Source organism: Enhydra lutris, unplaced genomic scaffold (genome assembly GCF_002288905.1).
Source record: "Enhydra lutris kenyoni isolate GAN:26980312 unplaced genomic scaffold, ASM228890v2 scaffoldscaffold30, whole genome shotgun sequence".
NCBI classification, from domain to species: domain Eukaryota; kingdom Metazoa; phylum Chordata; class Mammalia; order Carnivora; family Mustelidae; genus Enhydra; species Enhydra lutris.
In genome coordinates, this window is record NW_019154114.1 from 13,565,031 (window position 1) to 13,592,859 (window position 27,829).

The window sequence follows — 27,829 nt, forward strand, 5'->3', positions numbered from 1 at the left end:
GGAGTGGGAGAGGGAGAAACAGGCTTCCCGCTGAGCAAGGAACCCGATGCAGGGCTTGATCCCAGGACCCTGGAATCATGATCAGAGCCGAAGGCAGACGCTTGAGGACTGAGCCCAGGTGCCCCTGTGCCAATGTGCTCTTAATTCTTATTACTTTATGAAATGGCTCTAGTCTATCAGCATCCTTAATCTACTGTGTCATTTGCATTAGAAAAACTCTAGGACGTGGCAGGAACGGCCTTATTGGTAACTCTCTTGCGGGCGGTCTGTCTCACGTATTCACTGTTTTGTTTCTGTGGCTGTGCTTCTGCCTAGCCCACCCCGGGTCTCTGGCACCTACCCCCATGTCTGTGTTTGCACCTCTCTTCTCTCCAATGAAGAACAGATGTGTAGGCCTTCTTTACATAAAGAGAATCATGGTTTTGTTGTTGTTATTGCTGTTTTGTTTTTGTTTTTCTGAAATATAAATGCTTATGAACAGGACAGAAATATCATGTCCAAATGCCCAGTGTCCAAGATGGGGCTTGTTGCTAGGATTCTGGAGAGAATTTTGAGCAGATCTGGGAACATACCTTTGATCCTGGTGGGAAAAAATGTCAAGTCTTCAGACCCCAAATGCATAAGAATTTGCATGCTTAGAAAATGTCTAGAAAATCCAGTTTGAAATTTTGACTGGTTTTATGAACTTCTAGAGATTCTGAAATATATTTCAAAAAGGTTCAAGTAGACCGGCGGAATTGTGGGGACTGTTTAGTGCTGAGACTTACAAAGTGTGATGCTCCCAAATTTAGATCATTTAATACTAGACACATTTTGCAAGGAGCAGTGTTAACACATGCTCACTGCTAAGTCTATTGTCATCCTTAATTCTACACAGTTTGGGACTCTTCATGCTGTGTGTTACCTCTATGGTTATCAGATGTTCTGTGTGATAAACAACATACACTCTAAGATATGGTCTGATGTTCTTTTTTCTCTTATGTTTATTGGAATCTGTAAATCATAGCAGTTACAAGACTGTCAGACTTCAGGAAGCACACCCAGTTTTCCTGACTGTGTTCTGAGACGGAGGTCAGCAAACTATGCTCTGCTGAGAGGAAATTGAGCCCACTGCCTGTTTTTCAAACAAAGGTTTATTGGAATATGTCCCTGCCCATTTGTTTGCATCATCTCCAGCAGCTTTTGTTGTCATGCTGCAAAAGTTGAGTAGCTAATATGGCCCACAGAACCTGAAGTACTTCCTATTCTGGCCCTTTCAAGAAAAGGTTTGCTGACCCCTATTCTGGAAAACTTATGTCCATAGGGGAAGAAAAGTCTGTTCTAGTAGATCAGAATGAGCAGGTGGTTTGATTCATATCTTACTTCTACACATATGGAAACAATTGAAATTACACATGACTTTGTTATCACATTTGGTTAATCCAAAGCCTGGAGCATGGAGATAGGGCAGAGGTTGATGTTAGCTGTTTTTTTCATAATAATATGAAAATTTTAATGGTCAAAGTAAAACAAAGAAGTGTTAAAGATTTCAGATTCGTAGAAGGAAGAACATTCTGAGGAGTGAGATATGTTTGGCCGTACCAAAGTCTTCTGGAGTCGGATAATTTCAGGGTTGGGAAGAGAGATCTGTTGCTAGGACAGTATTACTATCTTGTAAGGAGAATTGGCTTATCGGATGGAAGGAAAACTAAAATCCCAGTTCAACCAGATACTAATTACATGATTTTTTATCTGACTTTTCATACTTGCTCAGCCTTTCTTTTATTTCTAAAATACTGATAATTTAGGTCTACATTGTAAGGGCTCCACAGGGTGAAATGTGGCAAAAATCTATAATCGTCCTTTCCCTGAATGGTATCTGCCAGAGAGGGGGTCTTCAAAGTGTTTAATTCATAGTGAGGGTTTGCCTCATGGAATAGATTTTGTCAATTTCAACAGGAGAAGGAAGGATGTCTTAAGGTTCTACCTGTGTGATGACAGTTGACACCTGGTTTAAGTGGAAAGTATGACCCTCAGCCATAATGCCCCCGAGTCCTTCTGGGGGTTGCATTGCATGCCTGGTATCCCAGAAGGGAATGCAGCCTCATAAAAACAGTGCTTGCCTTTAGGAAGAAGGAGCAAATGTACCAGGGTGTCCGTTTACAGAGGTGAATTTCTGGGTCACCCCATCACAGTGCAACAGCAGAAGCCCTGCCTGTAGGGAACTTGTGTGTTGTCAAGCCAAAGGGAAAGGGGAAGATGCCGTTTATAAATATTGAAGAGGCAGGGAGAGCGTGCGCTAAGGCCAAGCTGCTTTAACATGCATGCCATTCCAAAGTGGCTTCTAATGGACATTTATAAGGTGGTGTCCCCCGCACTCCCCCTCCCCACTCTAATGCTGTCTGAGATGAAAACATGCAGTCTGTAACTTAGCTGGCTTTTAACAGAATTACCCAATGTGATTCATTTGTCCCATTTGGCTATGAGAGAGGAGACCACAGAGCAAGTCAGATGTGCCTGTGGCTGTGTGCCGACACCCCAACCCGCCTGCTTTGTGCGGAAGGACAGGACACCCGTTGGCTGCTTTGACTGTGCGTGCAGGTGTTGGCCTCCCTCTGCCACTCTGCAGGGCTCCCCTGTCCTCAGCTTCTGTGTGGACTTCATTTCCTGAGGAAACCTGGTTCCATTGTCAGATGAGCCCTAACAAACCCAATACACACACACACACACACACTCTCTCTCTCTTTCCTCGGAGGCACGTACCCTGAAACTATCTGGAGTAGCCGCCTTCGGTGGAAAAGCAGTTCGCATTAACCTGATGTATCCTACCGGGCCAAATTTTTTTGAATGAATTCAGAAGTCACTATGGCTGTTGTCTCTCAAAGACTTTCTCAGGTTTATTTTATGCGGTTTGGTCTCCAGAATCCCTTGGTGTTTTTCAGCTCTCTAATGTGCCAGATTTCATTGCTGCTTGCCAGCCGGAGGATTCTTCTTCCCTCAGCACGTGTCTGTCTTGTAACGTCTGGGCGAAGCAGTGGGCAGCGGTCCACACAGAGCTGATGCGCTAGCTCTTCTCTTGAGCTTGGCAGGGCTGGATCCGCCTTTCAAGGGGTAGACACAGGACAGTTTTCCTGAACGAGTTCCAGCATATGACACAGATCCACGTGGCTGTCCCTGATCAACAGGTGGCTGTTGTTCACTTGGTAAATAGATATCCCAGCTCCTTTCACCTTGGGTCCCTCTGGCCCTAAGAAATCCTTACCATCTACATTCATCTTCTGGACGGAGAAAGAAAATACTCGCCTCCTAATTCGTAAGAGGAACAGCCCAGGAGTTACACGCTCCTCCACTTAAAGGCCTTGGGTAGAAGCCGGAATGCCCCACCCACCCCCCTGCGTGCTGGGTAGTGTACTTTCTGGCTGCATTCCCTTCTCTGCAAACCCCACACTGTGGGAAGGGGAGAGCTAGTTTGAGGGATGCTAGTTTTCTCCGTCCACAGTGTATCTTCACTGTATAACCTAGAGGTGATTTTTAGATTCTAGCCCGTTGGTTTCTGCCTTTTAATATGTAGATTTAAGTACATTTATATTTCTTGTGAGTATGGTTATATTAATAGTCCCTTCTGAGTTTCATTTCATGTTTGTTCTCTACCAAGTGTTTTCCTTTATTATTTATTGAATTCTTTTTGGATACTTTTTTGGATTGATCCAGTTTCTTTATATCCCATACATCGTCTACATCGTTCCCTCCCCGGCTGTTGGTTTGGAAGCTAAAGATCCTCTTTCATTCCTCCCTCTCTCCTTCCCTCCCTGCCTCCCCCCCCCCCCCCCCCCGCCCGCCCCTTCTCTCTTTCTCTCTGTCTCTAAAGTCACTCTTGAAATTTTTACTAACATACCTAAATTTTCTCTTACAAAATATGAAGCTGCTTTATGCCTCTCATGTTAACCAGACCATCCATGATTTAACGATTCAGTGCAGTCTCCCTCCCATAAAAAATATCTTCCTTGTTGTCGTCATTTTGGTTCTTTCTCCAAGTCCTTTGTAAGTGTAATTTATTTGGTCTTGCAGCTCATGTAAAAGGTGCACAGCATTTGGGGAGCACTTGACTGTGACCTCTCTTTCGGGTGCATTCTCATCTGTTTCTGCCTTTATGGGTGTTTTGTTTGGAACCTAGAAGAGGCTGCTTAGGCACATGCCACTTCAAGCAGGATACCTCATTTTTCTCCAAGGTTTGTGTGTGTGTGTGTATATTTTATCTTTTCCATATTATCTGTTGAAAGCCTTGCCTTGTTTCTGTAGAACTTTTGAAAGGTTTCTCTCTTTGGATTCATCTATAAATTAAAAATAGCCGTCATGGTCACGTCTCAGGTACAGTGATACTGTTACATGCTTACTGCATGCTTTGCATATGGAGTTTGTCTCCATCATCCAGCAGTGTGGCTCAGCCTGCCAGCACGAAGCCCCAGGAGAAGTGCCTGGCTTCCCGGAGGGCTTAGAGAAAGCCGTTGCCACTAACATCACCAGCAAACTTTTATCTCAGCTTTTGAGTTTGTCCTGTTAGGTGGTCTGATATTTATTCCTTTGTTTCCTCAGTTAAAGCCTGTCTCAAAAACCTGCTTGGTGCCACTTTCTGGGTACCAAGTATGTGAGATCAAGGTGGAAAACTTTGCATTTTAATTTACTATACATGTCATTGTGAATTATTGGTTGTTTAGATTTTCTTTCTTAGTCTCCGGCAGCATTCATGGGAATGGAAATTATGATGACCTTCTTGGAGGACACCCAGCAAAATCCATCAAAATTTAAAGTGTGGGCATCTCTTGATCTGGCAATTCTACTTCCAGGAATTCGTCCTCTAGAAACTGTTCCGGTGTTGCAAAATACAGGTATTGAGGCATCACTCTCAGTAACAAACTGGCTTGAGGGTTGTAAATGTTAATTACAACAAGAGCCATGGTTAACGCTCCCAGAGCATCTGTAGCAGGTGCTTGCCCTGGCTGCTGTCTCACTGAGTCCTCACGGCAATCCCAAGGTGGAGGGGCTTCCATGATTTCTGTCCTTATAGACAGGGCGGGTTAGACATCGGGAATTTAAGCAATAAGTTCATAAAGCTAGTGAAGGATGTGGAGGGCCGCGTCCTCCTAAGTGGATCAGTTTTTAATAAATGATAGAGCAGCCCCTTCAATGGCCTAAACATGCTGGTTGGAATAAGTGGGAGTAGAGTTCTGTTGAGATATATCCAATTATGTATGAGTCGGGGGAAAAACAATATTATTATAAAATAACGTGTGAGCTACAATGCTGCGTTTGTACGAAAACGTTGTTGTGCCATGTTTTTAGATGTGTGGAAATTGTATTCCGGAAGGATTTGGGTCCAGCTGTCACTCTGCTCGTCTCGGGGCCGTGGGTTTGGGAGTCGTTTTCACTTTGTAAAATCCACCGTGTGTTACTTGTACTTATGTCACTGAGCCAGTCTGATTTTTTACCGCCCGTGACACAGTTCAACAGCCAAAGACCACTGTGCTCTGATCAGAGAGCCTCTCAGCAAACTCACACATGCAGGGCGGCACCGTTGGCCTCTGGGGCCAGTTGTCAGGGGCCGTCTGTGCATTGTCCCATTAGATGCGGGTACACCCCTCCACCAAGCTGTGGCAGTCAGACTTGTCCAGTCCTTGCCAGATGTCCCTTCAGGGATGGAGTGACCCTGCTTGGGAACCTTCAAGATAGATGCCGGCCAGTCCATGCGTGGTTCTCTCCACACCAGCGGTTGTCACGACAGTCACATCTCTCCGTCCAGACTTCTCCAGACTTCAGGAATCCCTCATGGGGAATTCAGACTGCTCAGAACTGTAGCTGACAAATCTTGCTTTTCTCCCCCTGCTCCATTTAGCTGAGCCCTCTTGACTTGCCACCAGATGATCAGGGGGCCCCAGATCTCTGTAGTTTCAGCAGTGCACTTCTTTCTGCATCGGGGAAGCGGGAGGGCGCTGAGACTTCTTTTTTCTGCGACTTTGCCCAAATAGGGGTTTCTAGTGCTTAACAAGTTTCATTAAGAACACAGCTATTAAATATTCAAAATATATAGCCTGTTCCTGTTGAGAGTATAATTATACAATAAATTAGCTCATGTCCACTATGTTGCCTTTTAAGCACATCTTTGATGTTTCCAGTACTTACATAAGATATAGGGCCTGTTTATTAAGAGTCTTCAACTGTGTATAAAACTAGAGCAGTCAAAAGTAATGGTGTCTGCTGAAGGATTCTTTATCATATGAATTTACCTTTAGTCATCTATTATTTATTTCAGCTATTTTATATGCCATTATAATAAATATTATGACAGAGAAAGCTTTTATGCTTCAACTTATTGTAGTACTCTTTACTTGCCTGCAATCCTTCAGGAAAATGTAACCATGCTTTACCTATAGTTAACGTAAATCATCACTTACATTAGAATGAAAAATTCACTATGAAAAAAGGCTCTTTCTTCAATAGCAAGGCATAAACGCACAATCATGTTGACTGCCAAACTCCTGTGCCATCCGCTGTCCGTCCTTAAACTGTTTTTAAGCTGCAAAGTGAATGCATTGCATAGAGGGAAATTGGAAGGTTTTCGAATATTTTCACTCTCTTGTTAGTTTCTGGCAAATAAGCATTTTTTATCCAGAGTGCAAAATATTGCCAATTACTGTCTGAGCATTTTTAATAGTTTTGCTTTACGTGGCACGTAACTCATACACCAGATTAAATAAGCTGTTACCCAGTGCAATTTCTCCTTGAATCAGCCTCACAATTACCTATAGATATTGATACAGTTATTTTATAAATTGAGTTCCAGCAACACAAGGCAGAATTTTTGACCTATATATAATGAAGAAAGAGTTGTCATGATTTTCTCATTAGGGATGTTTGTGTATTTTGCAGGAGAGGGAGGACAAGATTAGGCGGTGCTCGTGGGGGCCCCGGAATGGGGGGTTGATGCCGATGGTTGATCTAAAGTTTAGAAATGACAGATGTAGCCCCATCCCTCAAGCCTTTACAGAAATCCTGGGCTTTGCCTAGGATTGTTTTTGGTTTGGTTCCCTACTTGGAGATGTAGAATCTTCTCTAAGAGTATTTTTCTCGTTAAATGAATGGTAGTATGCAGACTGGTGCAATGTTTAGAGGCATAAAAGAGACTCTGAGACTCTCTTTTTCTCCTGGGTGCCCTATCAGGAAGAGCATTTATCAGTGCATCCTTCTAATGTTTTAGGCTTGGCCAGGATTGGGCAAACTCCCCATTGGATTTACTCATGGTCTGGTGTGGGATGTTTGACTGAAAGGTACCAGAGCCGAAAGTAGATGCAAGAGTCTCTCTACTTCCACATTCCCCGGTGAAGAGGCTGCCATTCACTGCCACCATTAACATCACTTAAATAATACTGGAGGAATTAGTGCTATGAAGTCCCACATAGGATATTGATGAATTATTAAACCAGTTTAGTTAGGTCTGTATTATAGTTCAGTGAATAATGTCATGTCAATAATGTGCTCAGCCCCAGTGTCTCTTGCTGTTGTAAATGTGACAACTCCTATTTAAGGTTTCAGAACATAAAATCAGGACTGAGAGTATGTAAAGTGGAAGGGTGAGAGACATCAGCATAATGCAATTAAGGCCCATTGGATTAGAATTTGCAGGATGCCATTAGCAATAAGATCTGAGTGTAGATTATTGCCTTGGTTACATTTTCTCCTTCAGCAGTAGGCTTCTCTTGTAAATTCTAAATGTATAAAATAAATATGATATAAAATGGGTACAAATAAGAATATATAGATGATGTTAATTTCTTTAGAGCTTCTTGGTGTTCTGTGTTGAGGGCTCTGACAACAGGGGTGCAGCACAGTGTGGTGTCCGGCCAAGAGATGAGCTCTGGAGCTGGCCACATCTCCGTTGGAAACCTGGGTCTGTGTCTCACTAGCTGTGCCACTTTAAGCTTTCATCGGCCTCTGTTTTCTACTCTATAAAATGGGGGAAATAATGTACACTTGAAAAGATTTTTCATGTTACTTTTAAAGGAAAAGTAAATGCCAGGCATATCATAGATGCTCTTTTTTATTTTTTCGGCTTTTATAATCAATGAGTATATGTAAATGAGAACTTTTTTTAGGGAAACACAGAAATGAATTCTTCCATTAGTGTAAGAGAGAGGTAGCCACACACCCATCAAATCCTCATGGACTGGCACCTTCAGGTTAGGATGTGCAGTAGCTAGTGGCCCTTAAATGGTAAATCTTGTATTTGCCATAGCATGTGCTGAGTCCCCACTGCTGAAGGAGAATTTCCTCTGGTCCTGTGGAGTCTGGGCTCCCAGCTCTGGCTCAGCAAGAGGTTTTTTGGGTTTCTCCAGCTTTCTACCTCCAGATGGACTGTGTACTCTTCTTTTGACCAACTCAGACATGGTGCTTTCAACACAAAATGAAGAGCTGTTCTCACTAGAGCTGCTGCCCTGGGACTGTGTCAGAAGTGTGTGTGGTCAGGTTGAGTGGGAGGAAGCAAAGGTCTTGTGCGAGCTGAGAGCATTTTGAAGTATACTTGGCTTGATTGCACTGAACGTGCCTCATAGTGCCCAATGGGTCTTGGTCCCGTACCAAATACTTTGGATTCGTTACAGGGAGAAATCAGACTGTGGAGCAAAAAAATTGATATACCTCCCGCTAATTCATAGGCACTTCATAATTAATGATGATTTTTAAGTAAAAGTTGTTTTTTAAGTATGGTTGGCCACTTGAATTATTTATATACAGTTTTCTAAATGCCTCTTGCCGTGAGATATTACCCTTTTTGTTCTTCCATTGATGGCAAGCAGACTATGGGTGAGATCTTTCTTCTTACCTGTTGCAATGATGGAGGGGGTAGAAAATAAGTAAAGGGGATGGAGTCCATGGAATATATATATTTACCATTAGAGGCAGAGTTAGTGAATGAATTCATGTTGATAAACATCAGCATGCTGCTTTTTATGAGGCACTTAGAGATCTGGAGGTTTTCCTCAGGGTTGGCCTTGATTTGAGGGCCTGGGGAGTGGGGAAAGGTTGAGGGGGAGAGGACAGGTGGGTTGTGTGGACATTTTTGAGTATCAAGAGTGATTATAATCATGGCTTGGTGTGAACCTTGGCTCTGCCACTGTTACCTGGGTGAAGTTGTACAAGAGCTTTCAGATCTTCAGATTCTATATCTATGAAATGGTGGGTGAAAAGTACCCCCATCAAGTTGGGATAGGTAGGGATAGAAGGTGCTGTTGGGCGAGGGCTCATATGGCCAGTGTTCTGAGATCACTCCCATTGGCCTGTTATGTCCAATTCAGCCCTTGCAGTGAACAGTGAAGCGATTCAGTGCCAATGGTGACAGTGATGATGGTGATGGTGGTGGTGGTGATAATGGTGATGGTGGTGGTGATGATGATGATGGTGATGATGGTGGTGGTGATGACGATGGTGGTGGTGGTGATGATCTTGGTGGTGGTGGTGGTAATGATAATGATGGTGATGATGGTGGTGGTGATGTTGATGATGGTGATGATGATGGTTGTGGTGATGGTGATGATGGTGGTGGTGGTGATGATGGTGGTGGTGGTGGTGATGATGATGGTGATGATGATGGTGATGGTAATGGTGATGGTGGTGGCTATAATGGTGATGATGATGGTTGCAGTGATGGTGATGATGGTGGTGATGATTATGATGGTGCTGACAATGGTAGGAATGAAAACAAACACAATCACAATAAAGACAATCATTGCTATCAATTACAGAATACTTGCCAAGTAGTTAGGCACTATTCTAAATGCTTTACATGTATTACCTCACTTTCTGGTAAGGCAGGTGCTGTCATGACTTTTGTCTGATAGAAGGAAACGTTGAATGCACAGGTGGGAGATGTAACTTTCCTGTCTGGTCAGTGGAGGACCCAGGCAGTGCAGCTTGAGTCCATGGCCTTCACCAATGCCCTTTACATTCAGACCACTTAAGGAATTTGGAAACTGGATTACCATGGCCTCCAGGGGATTCAGCAAGCCCCCTTCCTCCTGCTTTGGGGTCGGGTATCATCCTCAATTGCTGAGTTGCTATTCAAACTTTCTGTGAGTTATTGAATTTAGTTTTATGAAATGGAGAAAGGAGGCCACAATTACTAATATGCTTTATTATTGAGAAATAACAGGTATCACGTTTTAGCAGTGGCCTTCAAAATAATGATTATTGTAGTTATTATTTAAGTGTCTCAGGCCTTATATACAGCATACCTCATTTTTACTCTAAACACACAAGGCAAGTGCCCATTTTCCATTAAAGCAGCTAAGGCCGAGAGCATTCATGTAGCTGCCCTGAAGTCATGCTGCTATTGCTGCGACCACACTGGGCTGTGGCTCCAGGTCAGCCTGGGTCTGCTATCTCTGCTGTGGATGACAGCGTCTCCCCGCTCCTCCACTTAAATACCACACGGTCCCTATATGGCTCTTTTGGTTTCAGGCAGTATCACATCTGAGTCACACTTGGCTAGTTTGTAGTCATAAAATGATATGAGTGATCACTCTTACATCACAGCGGCAAGCAGTCCCTTTGGTTGGGCATTTATAGACTCTTGAATCATTGAGGCAGATTTTAGAACGTAAATAAAGAATAGACCAAGAAGACTTGGCCTATCGAGGGTGTCCATAAACTGTGCCACCAGCAAGTGTCCTCAGATCCCAGGGAAATGGAGGAAGAGTATGTGGGTTGCTTAATTACTCTGCTTTTGTGGCTGAGCCCGGGGTGTCAGGAGCAGGTGGGCTTCTCAGCTACTTAGAAGTTGCCTGATGCTTCCTGTGTGGGATGCCACCTGTGCAGTTCTGTTTTAAAATGATGGGTACCGGCATCTGTATACATAATTTAAAGTAAATTTACATTCTTATTCTGCCTGAGACAAGGAGATTGTGTACTGGTGTGATTAGAGAGAAGAGTGAGGATTTGGGGAAGGGTTGAGAGAAGCATCTGATAGCATTTTAAGATTCAAAGCTCTTGGTATGAAGTTCTTCCAGTTAAACAAAGCTGAGTGGATAGATGGATAGATGGCTCTATCTAGATGGCAAAGAAGAAGTGAGGGGCATATGCAAGGTTAACAGTTTATTTTGGAGTTGGGGGGATTGTAGATGCTTTTTGTCCATATTCACCTGCCTTTTCTAAAATTTTCTGTAATTAATGAAAGTGTGAAGTAGAAAGTGGCCTTAAATAACCCTGCAAGGGGAAAGTCATAGACTGTATGTTAGTTGTTATCGTTCTTCATTTTACACACGCACACGCACACGCACACGCATTTCCATTTCTTCCACTATATACATAGAAATACAAATACAGAAATACATGTAGCAATAGATACATATATATTCTATATATGCACTGTATATATTCTGTATATGTATCTATTTCTCTGTGTAGTTTTGAGGACATGGAGGCTTATGCCTTCTGAAGCTGGGCATGACCACATAACTTGCTCTGCCACACAATGTGAGCAGAAGTGACATCTATACTGCGGGGGGGAGGCCTTCAGATCTGTCCTCTGTGCAGTTTGTCACATTCTCCTCCCCACACAGTAGAGGCGAGTGATGTGACAGAAGGTAGAGGCCCTATCTGCCTGGGCCCCTGGCTAACCAGAATGAACATGGTTTTACTGACCTGGGATCAGTGTGTGTGAGTAGTGATCCTTGACTGTTTTACGACACCGAGGTTTGGGAGCTGTTCGGTGAGGACACTGAAACACCTTCTCCTGGTCGGTAGGGAGGCAGTCGTGTGAGCCGTACTAAGGAAGCTGGACCATAGCTTATTGGCTGTTCTAATGTACTAAGGGGTTTTAAGCGAGGACTTTGTTTATGTGTTTGATTTGCCAAAGAGCAAACCCAGCCCAGAGAAAGCCTGGACTTCTTATGTTCTAGATGGCAAATGCTAATTTAACACCTCTAATTAAAAAACCCACCAGTTCTGTAGTGGTGGTGGAACAGTCTGCATCTTAAATGTGGTGATTGTTAGAGGAATCTATGCAGAGTAAATTGTCATTTACTCTGTGGAATTGTACACAAAGATAGTCCAAACGCAAGACTCTGAGTGCATCCCCAAACTGGTCAAGCCCAGGCAATGTCTGTGGTCTCATGGGCTGTGTTTGCACCACTGTGGGTTTTCTGCTTCTGATAATGTGCTGTAGACATGGGTAAGATGTCACCATCGGCAGTGCTGGGAGGTGGGGGACTCTCGGTGCTGTTTTTGCCACTTCTTGTGGGTCTATAACTGGTTCCAAATCAAAGTTAACAGTAACAACAGAAAGTTCGTGAGTTACACTGGAGAGGTGCATTGTGGTCAGTCCTGGATTCCTGGCCAGACATGGCAGGAAAGCTCACACTGGTGGACGGAGCCTCTGGCCCCCACCCAGCAGACGGCAGTTCGTGGGTGTTGCCTGCAGTGCCGGGGCCGTGGGCTCCTGTTTTGAATGCTTCCCATGATAAACATGTCTATCATGTTGCTAGGTTTGTGAGACAGTCAGAAGAGCAGCCCTCCCCAACACACACACACTGATTCTGAAAGCTGTGTGTTTTTTCTTCCCTGAACTGACTAGATTGCACATAGTTTCTCTGCATTTCACAGGGTCAATAGCAGAAATAGGAAACCTGGTGCTGGGGGCAGGGGAATTACCTGAGTAATAGTGTGTGGACTTGAATCACTGTCCCCAGGAGCCTAGTAACCCACAGCCTGTGGATTAGTCTGTTGAACTACTCGGTGGCTTGTGACCCCTTGTTCCCTCTGGATGTGTATGTTCTGATTTTGTACTTCTTGGTAGTGGCAGCTCTGTACTTTATTTTAAAGTGAAGGGGGAGGACCAAAAGACAACTTACCTGTTGTAAGTTACACATACAGAAGGATGTACTGGCCCACTTGGCTGAGCCATCATTTTCTTTGAGAGATTGCTTTGGGGTCACCATCTGGGACTGTTCTCCCTGTTTGATGAGGGAAATATGTATAAGCCTTTTTATGATACGTAGCCTGCATATCCCATGGGGTTTCCCTAAGGGGCTTGGCTGAGAGGAACGGTGTCTTTCCCACTGCTTCCCCAGCAGTTTTCCTCTTGTGATAGATTCAAAGTTCTGTAAGATCCTCTGTGTGGCAGTGAGCATCTTGCTCTAAGTGAAGTAAGGCTGGGGCCAGAGGTCGTAGTATGAGGGTGAAAGGCCACTTTATTTGCTAACTCTTAATGTCAGATGGAGTAAGAATCTGTGGGGAATAAAAATTAGCCGTTGACAGACTCAGTACTCTGAAGAGATTTTATTCATCGGACGGTCATCAGCCACGCAGACAGGGAGTAAGTAGGGTTTTTCTCCTGGTCTGGAGGCCCAAGCTGTCTACATGGTACAACCTCAGTCAAGTGCGTTCATCTCTGCCGTTGGTGGTGTCTTTCTCTATCAGACAAAGGGTGTGGCCTCACGTCACTGTGGATCCTCCAGCTCTACTATTCTCTGGTCTTGGGAAGCTCCTAACAAAACCCGTGTGGTGATATTTTCCCCTCTTCCTGGTTCAGGTTAAATGTTTCTGCTCCTCCTCCTGAAATCAGCATGCTTGTGCACCTGCCACTGTTACCTGAGGAAATTCAGTCTACATTGGTCAACTTGCCTTCACCACCTATATGCCTGTTGGGATTGGGGTCGTCCTTTTATCACCTTACATCTCTTTCCCTAAACCTTGGCTCTGTTAGGAGACATGCCCTGGATCGTCTTCTAACAGCAAGCTGGTCTGACGCAGTCTTCGTTAATACCGTTCCATCCCCCACGCTGCTCTGTAGCCCACACAAACCACTGTTTGTTGTAGACCTGAAGGAATCTGGCACACGAGATACCGTATCTACTTCTTGTTAAGTTTGTTAAATGCCTTCTCTCTTGCAGGCTGGGTGTAAGGTGCTATCCACTCACTCTCACAAGTCTATGAGGAGATAATTAATATTTTGCTTTTATACATGAGGGAACCGAGGCTCAGCTATGTTAAATGGCCCAAAGTCATTTGGCCTCCCAGCTGCCACTGCCTGATGTTTGTTGTTCAAGGCTGGGGACCCGGGTTCAGCCCAGCACGGAGGCAGCCAAGACAAAGTGCTGTGATGTACTAAGCATCTCAGCACAGTTTGTATCTCTCCCCGAATAAGACAACTGAGGTGGAGGAAGTGCCCGCAGTGCCGCTGGCATCCCCCTTCGTAGTGCTTGTCTCCTTGGTCCCACCATAGCATCACAGTCCGGATGAGAATTCCCAGCCTTGCCATTTGTTCTCTGGGAATTAGCTTATCTGGACAGGCAGGTGGCCCTGGCGTTCTTGGCTGTTTGTGCTTTGGAGGACAGAGGTCTCAGAAGGGATAGTATTTAACTGTGTACCGTGCAGGCCAGCCAGGCTTAAAAATTGGGAGTGCTCCATAAACATGGGGCGAGTCTGAAAGGCAGCCCTCATCTTATCAGAATTATGCTAGGACACTGCCCAGTGGAACATGATTTGTTCAAACCCTGATGCCCTTGGCCTTCTGGCTTCTGTCAAGGAGGGAACATGGGCTTTGAAGTCAGACTGACTGGGGTGAATCTTTGCCCCCAACCCTTCTTAGCTCTGGGATCTCTTACAAGAGGCCACATGTAAAATAGGGGAAGTAGAACCCATTGAGTTGCTGTGGGGATGAAACGAGGTGGTGCATGGTCAGCCCCGAACAGACAGTAGTCATTCTTACCATCCACGTGTGCTCCACCCATCTGTAGGGTTTTCCGGGTTGTGAAACCAGAGGTCTCTCTGGGATCTAGGTCACTCAGGGTCCATTGGAATCGATGAGTTTTGCCTGCTTTTGTACTTTTCTCTAAATGATTCATCTTTAATTTTTGACACAGGCTCAATGGAATTATTTCAGAACCTGGATGGATCTGAAATCTTTTGAGATAAAAATATCATCCGCTGAATTCTTGCACAGACCAGGCTTTGTCCTGGTGTTCCCCTATTTTTATGGGTTTTTTTTTTTTTTTTAGGTTGCAGATTGAGAGGAGATGCGTGAGCCTGAAGACCCTTTGGAGGCTCCTCTGTGTGCTGAGTGAAATAGCACAATCCCCAGCCTGCGGTTTTAGCAGATTCCCAGCCTCACATCCTCCCAAACTTGGCAGTAAAAGCCCTGTTCTTCCATTCATTCCGATGATTTATATTCTCTCTGGGCGTCTAATATTAAACAGGGGAATTCCGACATGTTCCATAACACATTTACTGTAACTTGATACCATGAACTAAACTTGCTGTTATTTATCATTTCTTTTTATTTTCTCTCATTCCAGCACAAAGCCAAGGTAGAAGCAATGACCCTGGACCTTGCTCTGCTCCGTAGCGTGCAGCATTTTGCTCAAGCGTTCAAGGCCAAGAATCTGTGAGTGTTCCAGTGGAGGGTTATAGATCATAATATCTTGCTATTGTAATGTCTTTATCAGATGAACACAATTGGGAGAACACAAATGTGAGGCTGTTATGTTGTCCTGGCGTCCAAACAGCAGGCTCATTTATATTGGCCCTGTTAAGGTGTACCATATTTTCTTGACTTCTTGAGTCACCCTCATTATGAGACATGTCATCAATCTAATAACAGCTCCCCCAATAAAAAAGGAGAGATACTATTCGTGCACTAGTAAAAGTGGCTAATAAAAACCAGCCGATTGTAGGACGCATCTTGATTACCGACATTTTTGCAGTGCATCTCAGAGTCAAGAAAAAGCACATTTTCATTCATCCGGGAATGAGTAGCCTTATTTATCCAGTCCTCCAAGGGGGCCAAGAATCAGAGCCTGAGACAGTTCTACCATTTCCACGTCTGTGATGATTTTATCTGGTGTGTGAACATGGCTCCAAAAGATGGACTCAAGTTGTGGGAAAGTTACTCTTCTTTCCTTCTTTTTTAGTCTTTCCAAATGTCCAAAGGAGGATGCCTTCACTAGGGGCTGGCACATGTTTATGCTGTCACATGCCTACCTCCCTTTGTAACGGGGAGAGAGAGAGAGCGAGAGCGAGCCAGCAGAGCTCCGACCCGGAGCTGGGGAAAAGCAGTGGTGGCCAGCTCCGTTTTAATGACAATGTTTTGTTTCCAAGTGTTTATTTTTATGGTTCCCTCATATTGAGGGCAAGCAATACTGGTTTCTCATTTAACATAGCAGTTTGAATTTCATTTAAAAAAAAAAAACTGCATTTAATTTTTTTTCAGTGAATTGATTTAAACACGAGGATTAAGTTAATAACAGTACAGGTGGTGCCAAGAATAAGATGGTTCCAGAAGTGGCACCAGGATGACTGAATTTGGGAGAATGCTGATAAATGACAAGTTGTCTTTGGGTTAGGCTGTGTTGGGAGTGTTGGTTTTATAGTTCTCCCAGCAGATGACAGACGTATGGGGAGGCATTTCAGCCAGATAGTCAGAAGGCACTGTAGAGATCTGAGCTCGCCAATGTTGGCTGGTGGCCAGTCGCTCTTGAGTCTGCCTCACCGTCTCACTCTGCTCTTTTATACGGCGAGGAAGTTTGTTCTCTAAAGCCTTTTAGCAAGTGGTCTGAGTCCTTGAGGTTGAAATACAAAGTCAGAGTCTTGAGTGGACTTGCATGGTCCCTGTAAATGCAGGCCCTGCACTCAGCGAACAGTCGGTCACGTCCCCAGTGAGCCAGCAGACCCGGGCGAGCCCGCTGTGTGTGCTCTCCGCAGTGTCCGCCAGTCGGCGGCTGCCAGCCTGCTCCGGAGCTCCCAGACAAGGTCAGGTCAGGGTGCAGTGGTGGCGACGAAGACATGTGCTTGCGTGTAACTGCATCACTTGCTCATTCGCTTCGCACACACTGAGTGCCTCTAGAGCCCCAGCCACTCTTCTGGGCTCTGGGAAGAGAGTGCTGGTCCCTGAAAGCCCACTTCCCCTCAGACAAGAAGCTGTAAGCTCAGGGGCCAGCAAGCAGTTTTATTGCTCAGGGCTGACTCCTCAAACTACTGCTTTTGGGGTTGTTTGGAAAAATAGTAGTAAAGCAGCAATGAGCGGTAGCAGTTCATGTATCCAGGGCTGTTATGGGCCACACACTGAGAATCCTTTGCGCACATTTTCTGATTTGCTGCTATTTCTTATTCTGTTATACAGATGAGGAGAGCAAGACTAGAAGGGGAAGGTGGGTTATCTGAGGGCCCACAGCTGGGAAGCAGGCACCTCCCACCCCCAGCCCCGAGAGCCTCTGCAGCAGTCTCTCCGGGCCTCCTGCTCACCCACCGTGCAGCCCTGTCTCTAACTAGAAATGCAGTGGAAACCGAGATCAGAGGCAGTGAGTGACTCTCGCAGGGTCACGTGGCAGACTGGGAGCAGGCATGGGACTTCCCTCCAGTTCTGACTGTCACGCAGTCCCTGCCACGGTGCGGCCTCTCTGTGCTCCCTCCAGTCCCTGGATCAGGCCGCGCTGGGAGCAGCAGGCGCGCCAGCAGTTACATAACAGGACTGTCTTCCAAGTCGTAGCAAGACCGTTAGTTCAAGCAGTTCAGAAATCATCAAATTCAACTGCCTTTTGTAATCACCAACCTCAAACTCTTGGATAAAGCGATCACCCATTTTGCTCTAATCCTAGATTTTAGCAAATGACTGAATTTTTGTACTTGTAGGTTCAGAAACGAAGGCGATTTTCCTTTTAGCAAAATCCTGTACCACAAACCTCTTTTTATATGTCTCTCGAGATCCAGCCTTTTACACGGCTTAGAGAAATATTGTGGTGGCGAAAATATGCATAAAAAAGTGAGTAATTTTACTTTTGAAATACTGCCCAAGTGAAATCTCTCCTGGATAGGCAGATGACAGTTTAGTACTTACGGGCCTTCAGATTCTGAGCACTGTCAGAAGTGAACACAAGTGCAGGCGGCTGGGCTGCCAAAAACCACGTGTAGCCTCCTGCTTCTCATCACCTCCCATCTTCAGACATGGAAATTTCCTTGTGTGTAAAACATAATGACAAATGAAAGAAGGCCTGCCAGTTCAGAACCGATCTCCTTTTGTGCTGTTGGACTGAGGAGAGGAAAAACCTCGCATTGAAATTCCATGTGGACGGCCCTGTTTACTACTCCGTTTGAGAGCCTGCGAGCCCGCCAGAAGTATTGCTGGCCGCCTCTCTCCGTGTGTATTCCCCCTGGTTCGTGCTCTAGCCCTCGTGCACCTCTCTGCACCGGGAGAGGCGGCGTGTTGTGTAGACTGACACATGGAAAGGTAGAAACAGATGCTAGATGCAAACCCCGCTGGAGGGGGCAGCCTGTCCTAGAGCCCCACTCCATCTGCCTTCTACCCGGAGGAGATGTGCAGTCAGCCCACTCCGGGATGTTGTCTTTTTTCCGGGCAGAGGGGAGAGGTGGAGGGCGGGAGGCTATTTCAGAATGAGCACCACTAATAACGGTCAAACAAAATAATAGCTGCTAGCCAGCTCGCTGTTTCTTCTCTGCGAGGCGAGGTGCTGAGCACTTGCACGTGAATTCTCTCTTTCATTTCTTATAGCCACTCTAGGCATTACCAACTGAAAGGCTCAGCCTTTCACAGAGAGGCTAAATCGCTTTTCCAACTTTAGCCAATGGTGTATCTGGCAGTTTGAACAAAGTTTGTCTGAATCTAGAACAGCTCTTCTTGCTGTATTTCATTCTTCAGTCCCATGTTTCAGCGCGATTCCTGTACTGGGATGTGCCTGAGCAAGACGTTACTCCACAGTTTCGCAGCTTAACACCGTTACAAACAGGAAACCTGCCCATGCTCTCTTTCAGTTAGTTTAAATCAATTGCTTGTTCAGATGCAATGAATAGACTTTAATCTGTAGCTTTCCCCTCTTTTTTTTTAAGTTAATGCAGCTTGTTGAAGTGATAAGGTTGCCCTCGAGAGTTTTCTGTATCCTATACTTGAGGAACTGCATCCCGATGGTGCCATTGAACGTGTTCTTTTGTCTCCTGAATTTCTCAGGAAGTGTAGCTAACTCTAGAGCTTGGTCCAATGCCCATTTAATTCTTGGGCAAGAGTGCTGCGCAGGTGGTGGGGTAGTCTACCATCGAGAAGACGTACACAGCCGCTTGCCGACGCCAGCTTTGCTGGGCATGGCACACTCTGACCACTCCATTCCTCTCCCACCTCTATGTGCATTCATTCATTCCGCTCTCCACTCACTCTTCCGGGTGGTCAGGCCAGGAATCTCTGCCTGCTTCCAGACGGTTCTCCCCATAGTTAGTGGTGATAGTGGTCGGCCAGTGTGTCTCAGGTTGAATTATGTTGTGCATTACTGGAAAGTTCCAAGCCCGAGCCTGTTGTAAGTCCCAACCAAACTGAATTTTGAAGGAAATTTTCTTTAAACTGCAATCCTGGACAACAGCCAGACTCCACACTGGCTGGCAGGCGGAGGCATCCATTAGAGTATGAAGAGCTGGGACCTTTACTAGTCATGCAGACCAAATACTGGCATTTTCTGAATTGGGCTCTGCAACCATAGTCCATTGTTTGGGGCACTTTTGTACATTTTCATTCCTGGTTTCTAGCTGCTTAGCTCCCTGAAAAGTGCATATTTTGAACAGAGCGTGGAACAGTTTGACAGCTACTAGAACTAGAAGCTCTGTAGATACTTTGCCTTTTTTAGAAGATATAATGTTTGAGTTCTGGGTACTCCTGAAATAATGGACACCTGGATTCCAATCCTGGAGTTTTGAAAACTGGTAATGGCACATAATACAGGAAGTTCTTGGCTTGGATCCCAGGTACCAATCAGCTCTTACAGTGTTGACCAAGTGTTTTGATCTCTTCTGAAAATTAATTGAAATCAATAGTCAGTTCATATTAAAATAATATATACAATTCTGATGGTTTCTAGAACTTCCTTTTTGGTCATGGATTTCTACTTTACCTTCTCAACTTTCTGTCTCCAGTATAATTTAAGGAAATTAGACTTTGTTTCATTTAGAAAATAATATAGAATAGTGATGTTTTTAAAAAAACTGCTAAGAGAACAGTTTTCTTTATTTTTTAAACATTTGAGGGGGACAATCTTTAACAAAGTTATTTATTTTTACTCTTTACTAAATTATTTTCAGAACTTGAATCTACTGAACCCAGATATAATATTCTTGGATCCTTATTCCAAATTTTGCTGTCTCAAATCCTTGTATGGAAGTGGGTGGGCCATAAATTATAAATAAATTCTACATTTTGAGGGATAAATTACCCTGAAGACCGATGTGTAAATTACGGCTTAATCTTTCTTTTTCTTCTCAGCTCAATTTTAAGAATAATGTTTTAGCCAACATATCTGCATTCCTCTTTGCTCGACACGAGAAATCCATTTCTGGTTTGCCTAGCAAAGGATCATATTGCTTTGCTTTTCTACACAGTACGAAATTCAAAAGAAAAGAGAAAAGGAGAGGCAGATTTTAGCTGTAATGAACTCTCTAAATCTAGATCTTAATTACGACTTTTTAAGGAAAAATTTAAAAAGTCTACAAGTTAGTTTTTCCCCATCCCGTACATTTTCCATGTTAGGGTGTTGAAAAATTATATTGTGAACCATTTAATCTATATAGAAATATCAGGGAAGAACGATTCCCTCGTAAATAAATTTCTTCCCTCTGAAATTTAATTCTTTAGGTATCTTTTAATGTAATTCTTTTTTAAAATTTCAGAATCATTTTATGTACTGTCATTTCTTATTAAACAAAAATACTAACTCACAGTAGTATAGTGTAATGCAGGGGTCAGCAAACATTTTTGTAAAGAGCCAGAGAATAAATATTTTAGACTTTTCAGGCCCTGAGATATCTGTTGCAATTACTCAGCTCTGCCTTTGTGGCATGAAAGCAGCCATGGACAGTATTTGAGTGGGTGAGCATGACTGTGTTCCAATAAATCTTTATTTGGAGAAACAGGAGATGAGCCTGATTTGCACAAGAGCCATAGTGTGCCAGCCATGGTGTGGAAAGAATAGAGTTTTGTGGCGCAGCAGAACTTAGATTTAAATCCCAGTTCTGCTGTCTTACTAGCTATGTGACTTTGGGCAAACTATTGGCGTCTCTGTACCTTGCTTTCCAGATCTATGTGAAGTAGATTATCACGTACATTTTTTTATGGTTTTGGAGAGAAGCGCCATAATGCATGGAATAACCAGGGACACCTCAGTGTGTTGTGCCTCTGAGTGTTATTAATGTGTATTTTTCTTTTCTTGATCCTAAGATGCTCTGAAAGGTTTTCAAGAATACGTACAGTATGATAAAATAGAAATAAAAGTCTGCCTGAACAAGGAAAAGGGATGAAATGGACTTGTAAGATGTGGTCCTAGTGGAAGTGTGGATCTTACAAGGACTTTTGCAGTCCTTGAAAATTGGACCTAAGAATGAGCTCTGAGATTCCTGGCAGTCAAGAGCAGAGGGAAAATGAGCTTCACATTGCCCACAAGGTAGAAGCATCACAAGAGCCAGGCAGAAGTGATCGTCACCCATAGTGATGCTCCCCCGAGGGTCTCAGTGTACTTCTTACTCTGCTGAGCGTTCTCCCCTGCTTGTTGTTACTCTTTACCAGGCCCTTGATTTGAGGGATGCTTTGCAGTTCCTTTTGAAGTAAATGCCTAGACTCTGTTTTCTTTGCTAATGCTACATCTGTTTCCCTCGGCTTTTGGCACTTTCTCCAGATGATTAGTGCTGCTGTAAGAACATCCTGCTTTGAATATACAGGTGTGTATGGAAGGTATAGTGGCACATACTGAAAATAATTAGCCTGTGTGTTTTGGGCCACTGAAGAATCTCATCTGCCTTCTTCTCCTCTCCTTTTCTGTGTATTTTTTCATTTTTTCCCTTACTTCATTATTTAGTCAATGCTTGCAATGGTTCCAGGAACTGGGCTAGACACTAGAAGCAAACCATTTGCCATCTCACTTCTGTGCCTTGTTTCTCTCTTAGAATAGTCATGAAGCTTAAAGACTTTTTGCTGGCTTCCCATGATGACTATCTTCAAAAACATATCCTTAGTGGAGAAGAGTACATTAGTGGAGAAGAGTAATTACATTAATTAGGGGCCACATTGCAAATAGATTTGTCAGAAAAAAAAATTCAGTGAGCTTTTTGGCATCATTAGAAGTCATCACAGCTAAGGAATACATGAAACTGTGTTCGAATTAACCACAACGATGTTTGCAAAATAAACACTTTTGATTTCCCAACAGAATTCTCCATTCAGCTATCACTATCATGTTTCATGACATCAAAGTGATGTATGTTAATTGAAGGCACACACAAAAAACTTCCCTTCCAGGAAGAATAAAAACCCAGCTTTGGAGGACAGATACAATTACTCTGTGGCTGCCTCTTCCCACACTCACCATCCCACCGATGAATACATAACGCATGTTATGTCTTTAGCTCTAGCAAATAATTTTATTGCTCATGCTCAACAATGACCACTTAAATCACTGGACTAGAGAACAAGTCAGCAAAGTTTTTCCATAAAGAATCAGGTATATGTATGTGTATATATAGATATATAGATATATCTATGTAGACATACATCTACATAGATATATCTATATATCTATATATACATATGTCTACATATACATATATATGTATATGTAGACATACATCTACATAGATATATCTATCTGTAGATATATCTGTATAGCTATGTAGATATTCTTGCCTTTATGAACCAGATAGTCTCTGTAGCAACTACTGTTGAATGCATCTTGATTGTTGAGTGAGACATTTGTAATTCAAAAGCAGCCACTGAGAACTTGTTAATGACTGTTTCCGTGTTCCAATAAAACTTTACAAAAACAGAAAGTGGGTTGGAGTTGGGATTTGATCTGGAATTTGTGGTTTGCTAATCCTCGGACCAGAACCCACTGTCTCTTGAAATGTAACTCATTTTAATAGCATCTTGTCTTATTATTTCTTATAATAGGAAATGGATTATTAGGAAATGGATTATGTTAGGCCTGGTCAAGGTATGTAAGTGTGTATAGCCAATGTTTGTATGCTTGGTTAATTTCAACTCTCTGCAGACACTCTGCAGTACTCTTTGATACTTAGACTGGGAGAAGAGATAAGATTTTGAGTAGAACAGTGTGCTGTGCTGAGGTTTGTAAATAACGCTGTATGGGAAAGCAGGTCAACTACAACAACTAAATATTAAATAATGAAGACACTGAAGTCCTAATTTGGGCTTGGAACCATATAACGCTGATGATGATCGTAATTGCTCATATTTATTACCTATTTATTATGTGTCAAGCACAGCTAAGCACTTAAATGTCATCCCATTTTATCCTCACTAGGCCTTAGAGGATAGGTCAAAAATGGTAGAAGAATGGCAGTGTCTTATGGTTTGACCTAAAGCTGTGATGAGTCACATTTCCTAGATCAAGATATTGAGGTTTAAAGAGATTAAGGACCTTGACCAAGGTCATGCTGGCTACTAGGTAGTAAGGCTACAACTTGGTTCAAAAATGTGTGCTACCACTGAGCTCAGCTTAAACAGTAGTTTGGAGAATCAGAAAGATCAGTCTCATTTGGGAAATGCATCATGTAGGACGCATTGCCTCCGAAGGCAATTTGTCCCATTAATAGGATGGATGACAACGCCTGCCTACAGGGACAATTATTAAGGTCACTTGAAGGTTGAAGGAGATGCTCCTTCCAGCCAATTTTCTATCAGCAAGAGGAAATTGTTTTGCTGAAATATGTGGAAATGAGGTTAAACAAACCCAATGGAAGAGAGGCTCCTCCCCTCAGTTGAGGAACTCAGACTGTTTTCACCGAATATGTGGCGGTGTCTCTCTGTGGAGTCAGTTTAAGCAGAAATGGCAGCTGTTCCTCTCATTCGCAATTGGACTCTGCACATTTACTCCAAATACCAGTGTTCATTTCCCCTTACTTCCTACTTTTCTTCATAATGATGCCCTTCAGGTAGGCAGAAGAAGACCAAAGGGTCGTTTGCTATTTATGCATCTGAACTGCCCCAGTGATCACTCTCAAACCCAAACCCAGCCCTGACACTGTCCTGTGGAAGAACCTTTTGGTGGTGTCTTGCTACCTGAACTGAAAAGGCTGCATCTGCTGGTGTGGCCCCCCAAGTCCTGTGGGGTCTGCGCCCTCCTCTACCCTCATTTATGATTGTGTCCTCCCAGCCCTGTTTCTCTGTACTCTGCTTACAGACATGTATAGAGGTTCTGCCCCCTGGTTCTGGGCCTGTACTCCTGACCTGTGCCACTCCCCTCCTACCTGTCCACTACCTGCTCACTGGATGACTTGGTCCCGTCCTCTATAGAGCCTCCATGTTCCCCCTCGCCCATCCCCTCCATGGTTGAATTGACAAGTCACTTAGCAGAGTGTCAACAACACATCCAGTCATCTTGCCCCAATACTTTGGGGATGCTTTTCTCTTCATTGATTTTTCTTCATTAGGCTGAGCCCCACAGAGGCAGCAGACTCGGCTAATTCATCTTTCTCTTAGCTCTGGATCTCTGTTCCATACCTTTCTTACATGGGGACCTTAGCAACTTCCTTCATCTCTCTGATCTTAAGTTTCTTCATCAGTGAAAATGGGAGATCATGGTAATAGCGTGGGTGGTTGCGAGGATTAAATAACATAATGTTTCTAAAACATAGTACCTACTTGATACCTAATACATACTGAACGAATTTTAGCAGGATCACCATTGTTGTTATCATTATCGGCATCCTTGCAACTATTACGTGTACCTCTTTGTAATAAGCTCATGAAGTGGATGGGTGGGGTGCGTGGGTGGGTGGATGGATGGGAGGGAGGACAGAGGAACTAAAACAGAAACACACAGTTTCATTTGGTGACCCGAACTTTGCTTTTAACATGCTGATTCTCAGCCATTTACAGTTCTTGAACAGATACTTCCATGGGTGGTATAGAGGTTATACATTTACAAATCTTGGGAAACAAATTTTAAAGCAATCGTATGTACAGTAGTTATTTCTGGCAAAACACCCCATAAAAGTTCCTTCCAGGAAACCATGGACACCTTTGCCTGCTGGGAACCAGGGCTTTGCTGGAGTGGCGCAGACCACGTGGCTGAGCTAGGCTGGCATCGCTTGGTGTGGACAGGGACTCACCCCTCGGGGCTCTGCCAGGCCTGTTCTTTGGTCCGCACTGAAACCAGCCCCCAGTCATCGAGACAGCAAGTCTGTGATTACCCTCAGAGAGCTCTGGTTTATGTAAGGCTTGGGAAGAACATTTCACTGTCTGTGGTTGAGAATTTTATGTCCCATCTTGGCTCAGGACTCCAGCTCGGTTTTTCTCCTTACACTGTCCAGCCACTTGCATTGTCACGTTGGAATGCTCCTTTCACATAATTGACATGTTGGGGACTTGTGCTCAACCACACCGAAATCACATTTTAATAACACGGGAACCCTCTCTTTTCCCCAGTACTTTGTCGAGAGGCTAATTCTTGTCAGCCTAAAAACTTGAATATGCATTTGAAATAAATCAGCGGTGCTACGCCGTGGCAGCCTGCTGAAAATCTCCAAGGAAGATTGTGTTTTCCGTTGAACTACTTGTCACCACACTGTGTTTTTAATATTGTGAGTCCTTTGTTTTCTTCATTTCGTAAACATCTGCCCAGTACCTTGTCATTCAGGAAAAATATAAACGGGTCCTCTCAGCGGCAGAGCTCTTATTTTGCCTTTTAAAAGTCACCGACTCATAATCAAGTAGGTATTTTAGCTGACATTATGCAATAATTGATAACCAGAAACAGAAAGAAGAAAAGGCTTCTGGTTGTCTTGAGAAGTATGAGCAGTGGGAAGCTTGACAAATGACGTAGCTTTGGGAAGTGGATCTTGGCAAATGTCTCCTGTCTAAAAAGACAGAGGTGTTTCAGCTTCCCACATCAGATCTCCAGACTCCCAGGGGACTGTCACAGTGGTTCTCAGCTCCGCTGATGCCTGGCTGCTACTCCCATTCTGCTCTCACTGCGTCTGAGATGTCCCTGGGGCATTTGGACTTTCAGAAGCTTCCCTGGTGGTTCAGCGAGCTGCTTTGTGGGGGCACTGAGCTTTGCCCACCTCCTCTGACTCCACCGTCTGGGGTCTTGGTTATTTTTGCCCACCCAGAGTTCTGCAGGGATAATCGCTTCACCCCTTCTGCTGTCATCCTCTCCCCTGACATAGCTTGGAGCACTGACACGATCTCTGACAGACCACCATCAACTGTGGTGTCAGACCAGCTCAGGTTCAAATCCTGTCTTGACAACTTAGGACTCCGAGCAAGTCACTTTGCTTCTCTGACCCTCAGTTTTCTCATCTGTCAAATGGAGTATCGTGAAGGGCCAGAGCCACGGATTAAAAGCGGTAGTGTTCATGTGTCGGGTGCATGCATGTCTGGAGAAGAGCGGATCCATGGCGAAAGGCAGCCGGGCCTGCTCTTGGTCCCCCACAGCCCAGTGCAGAAAGCTCAGGGAGGTGGGGCACCTCCAGGGAGGCTCCTGGACTTCAGACAAAGGAAGCCAAGGGCCAGGGGTGGAGGTCTGCCCCATGTGATATGCCCCTTTATGATAGGGTTTGATAGATGATGCCAGAGTTTGAGGTTTTAAATTAGTGAAGGTGACCCTTCTCTCTGTCACACACATTTGTTCCTCCCAGGTCCTGTCTTGTGCTTTCTGTGTTTTATGTAACTGTTGAGAAAATGCGGCACAGAGACCAGACCCCTGGAAGGTTGAAACCTATTCCCTGAATGCAGCCATACTGCTTCTCTGGAAAGGGTATTTCACACAGAGGATATGGTGGTAACTTGTTTTTTTAAATGTACCTCTCTCTTTTTTTTTTTTTTTTTTTTTTGGTAGATTTTAAAAGCACTATATAAGTCTTATGGAACATTTTTGAAATTATAGGGAAACATACAGAATAAAGCCCATGTTAACCATAATTCCACCACCCAAGACAATCCATGATGGCAGTCTGATGTACGCATTTTTATTCTGTGTTCACAGATTTTTTTTTAAGATTTTTTAAGATTTTATTTATTTATTTGACAGAGATCACAAGTAGGCAGAGAGGTAGGCAGAGAGAGAGGGGGAGACAGGCTCCCCACTGAGCAAAGAGCCCGATGCGGGTCTCGATCCCAGGACCCTGAGACCATGACCTGAGCTGAAGGCAGAGGCTTTAACCCACTGAGCCACCCAGGTGCCCCTGTGTTTATAGATTCTTAAAAAGAAAAAAAAAAAAAAAAAGCTGTTTACCTATATTCTGTATTTACTTTTATTCAGAGATAATTCACATTTCATGAAATTTACCACTTTAAAGCGTTCGGTTCATTGGTTTTTTTTAGTATATTCACCAGGTTGTCCAGCCGTTACCACGACTGAATTCCAGAACATTTTTGTCATCTTAAGACGAGCCCTCTAACCCATTAGCTGTCATTCCCCAGTTTCTCTCCACTCCCAGCACCTCCCCGGAAACCACCGATCTACTTCCTGTCTCTGTCTCTGGATTTGTGGCCTTTCGTGTGTGGCATCTTTCACTTAGTGTAATGTTTTCAAGATTCCTCCGTGTTCCACATGTACATCGGTCCTCCATTCTTTTAGTGCTAGATAAGATTCTGTTGCTCTGATATCATGCTTGCTGTATCCGTTCATCACCTTGATCAACATTTCGGCCATTTATTCTTTGGGGCTGTTAAGAATAATGTTTTTATGAACGTTCGTGTACAGCTTCTGTGTGGATGCATATTGTCATCTCTCTTGGGTATATGCCTGGAAGTGGAATTGTGGGGTTAGGTGGTGACTTCATATTTAACTTTTTTTTTTTT

At 44.0% G+C, this 27,829-nt stretch overlaps 1 protein-coding gene across 1 annotated transcript in view; it reads left to right on the forward strand.

The window, feature by feature from the left end:
* Window positions 1–27,829, forward strand: part of LOC111152819 (WW domain containing oxidoreductase) — a 1,002,850-nt gene that overhangs the window by 293,931 nt on the left and 681,090 nt on the right. The window contains exon 6 of the mRNA XM_022511477.1: window positions 15,321–15,409. Within this exon, the coding sequence (XP_022367185.1) occupies window positions 15,321–15,409 (89 nt within the window). The remainder of the gene's footprint in view (window positions 1–15,320; window positions 15,410–27,829) is intronic.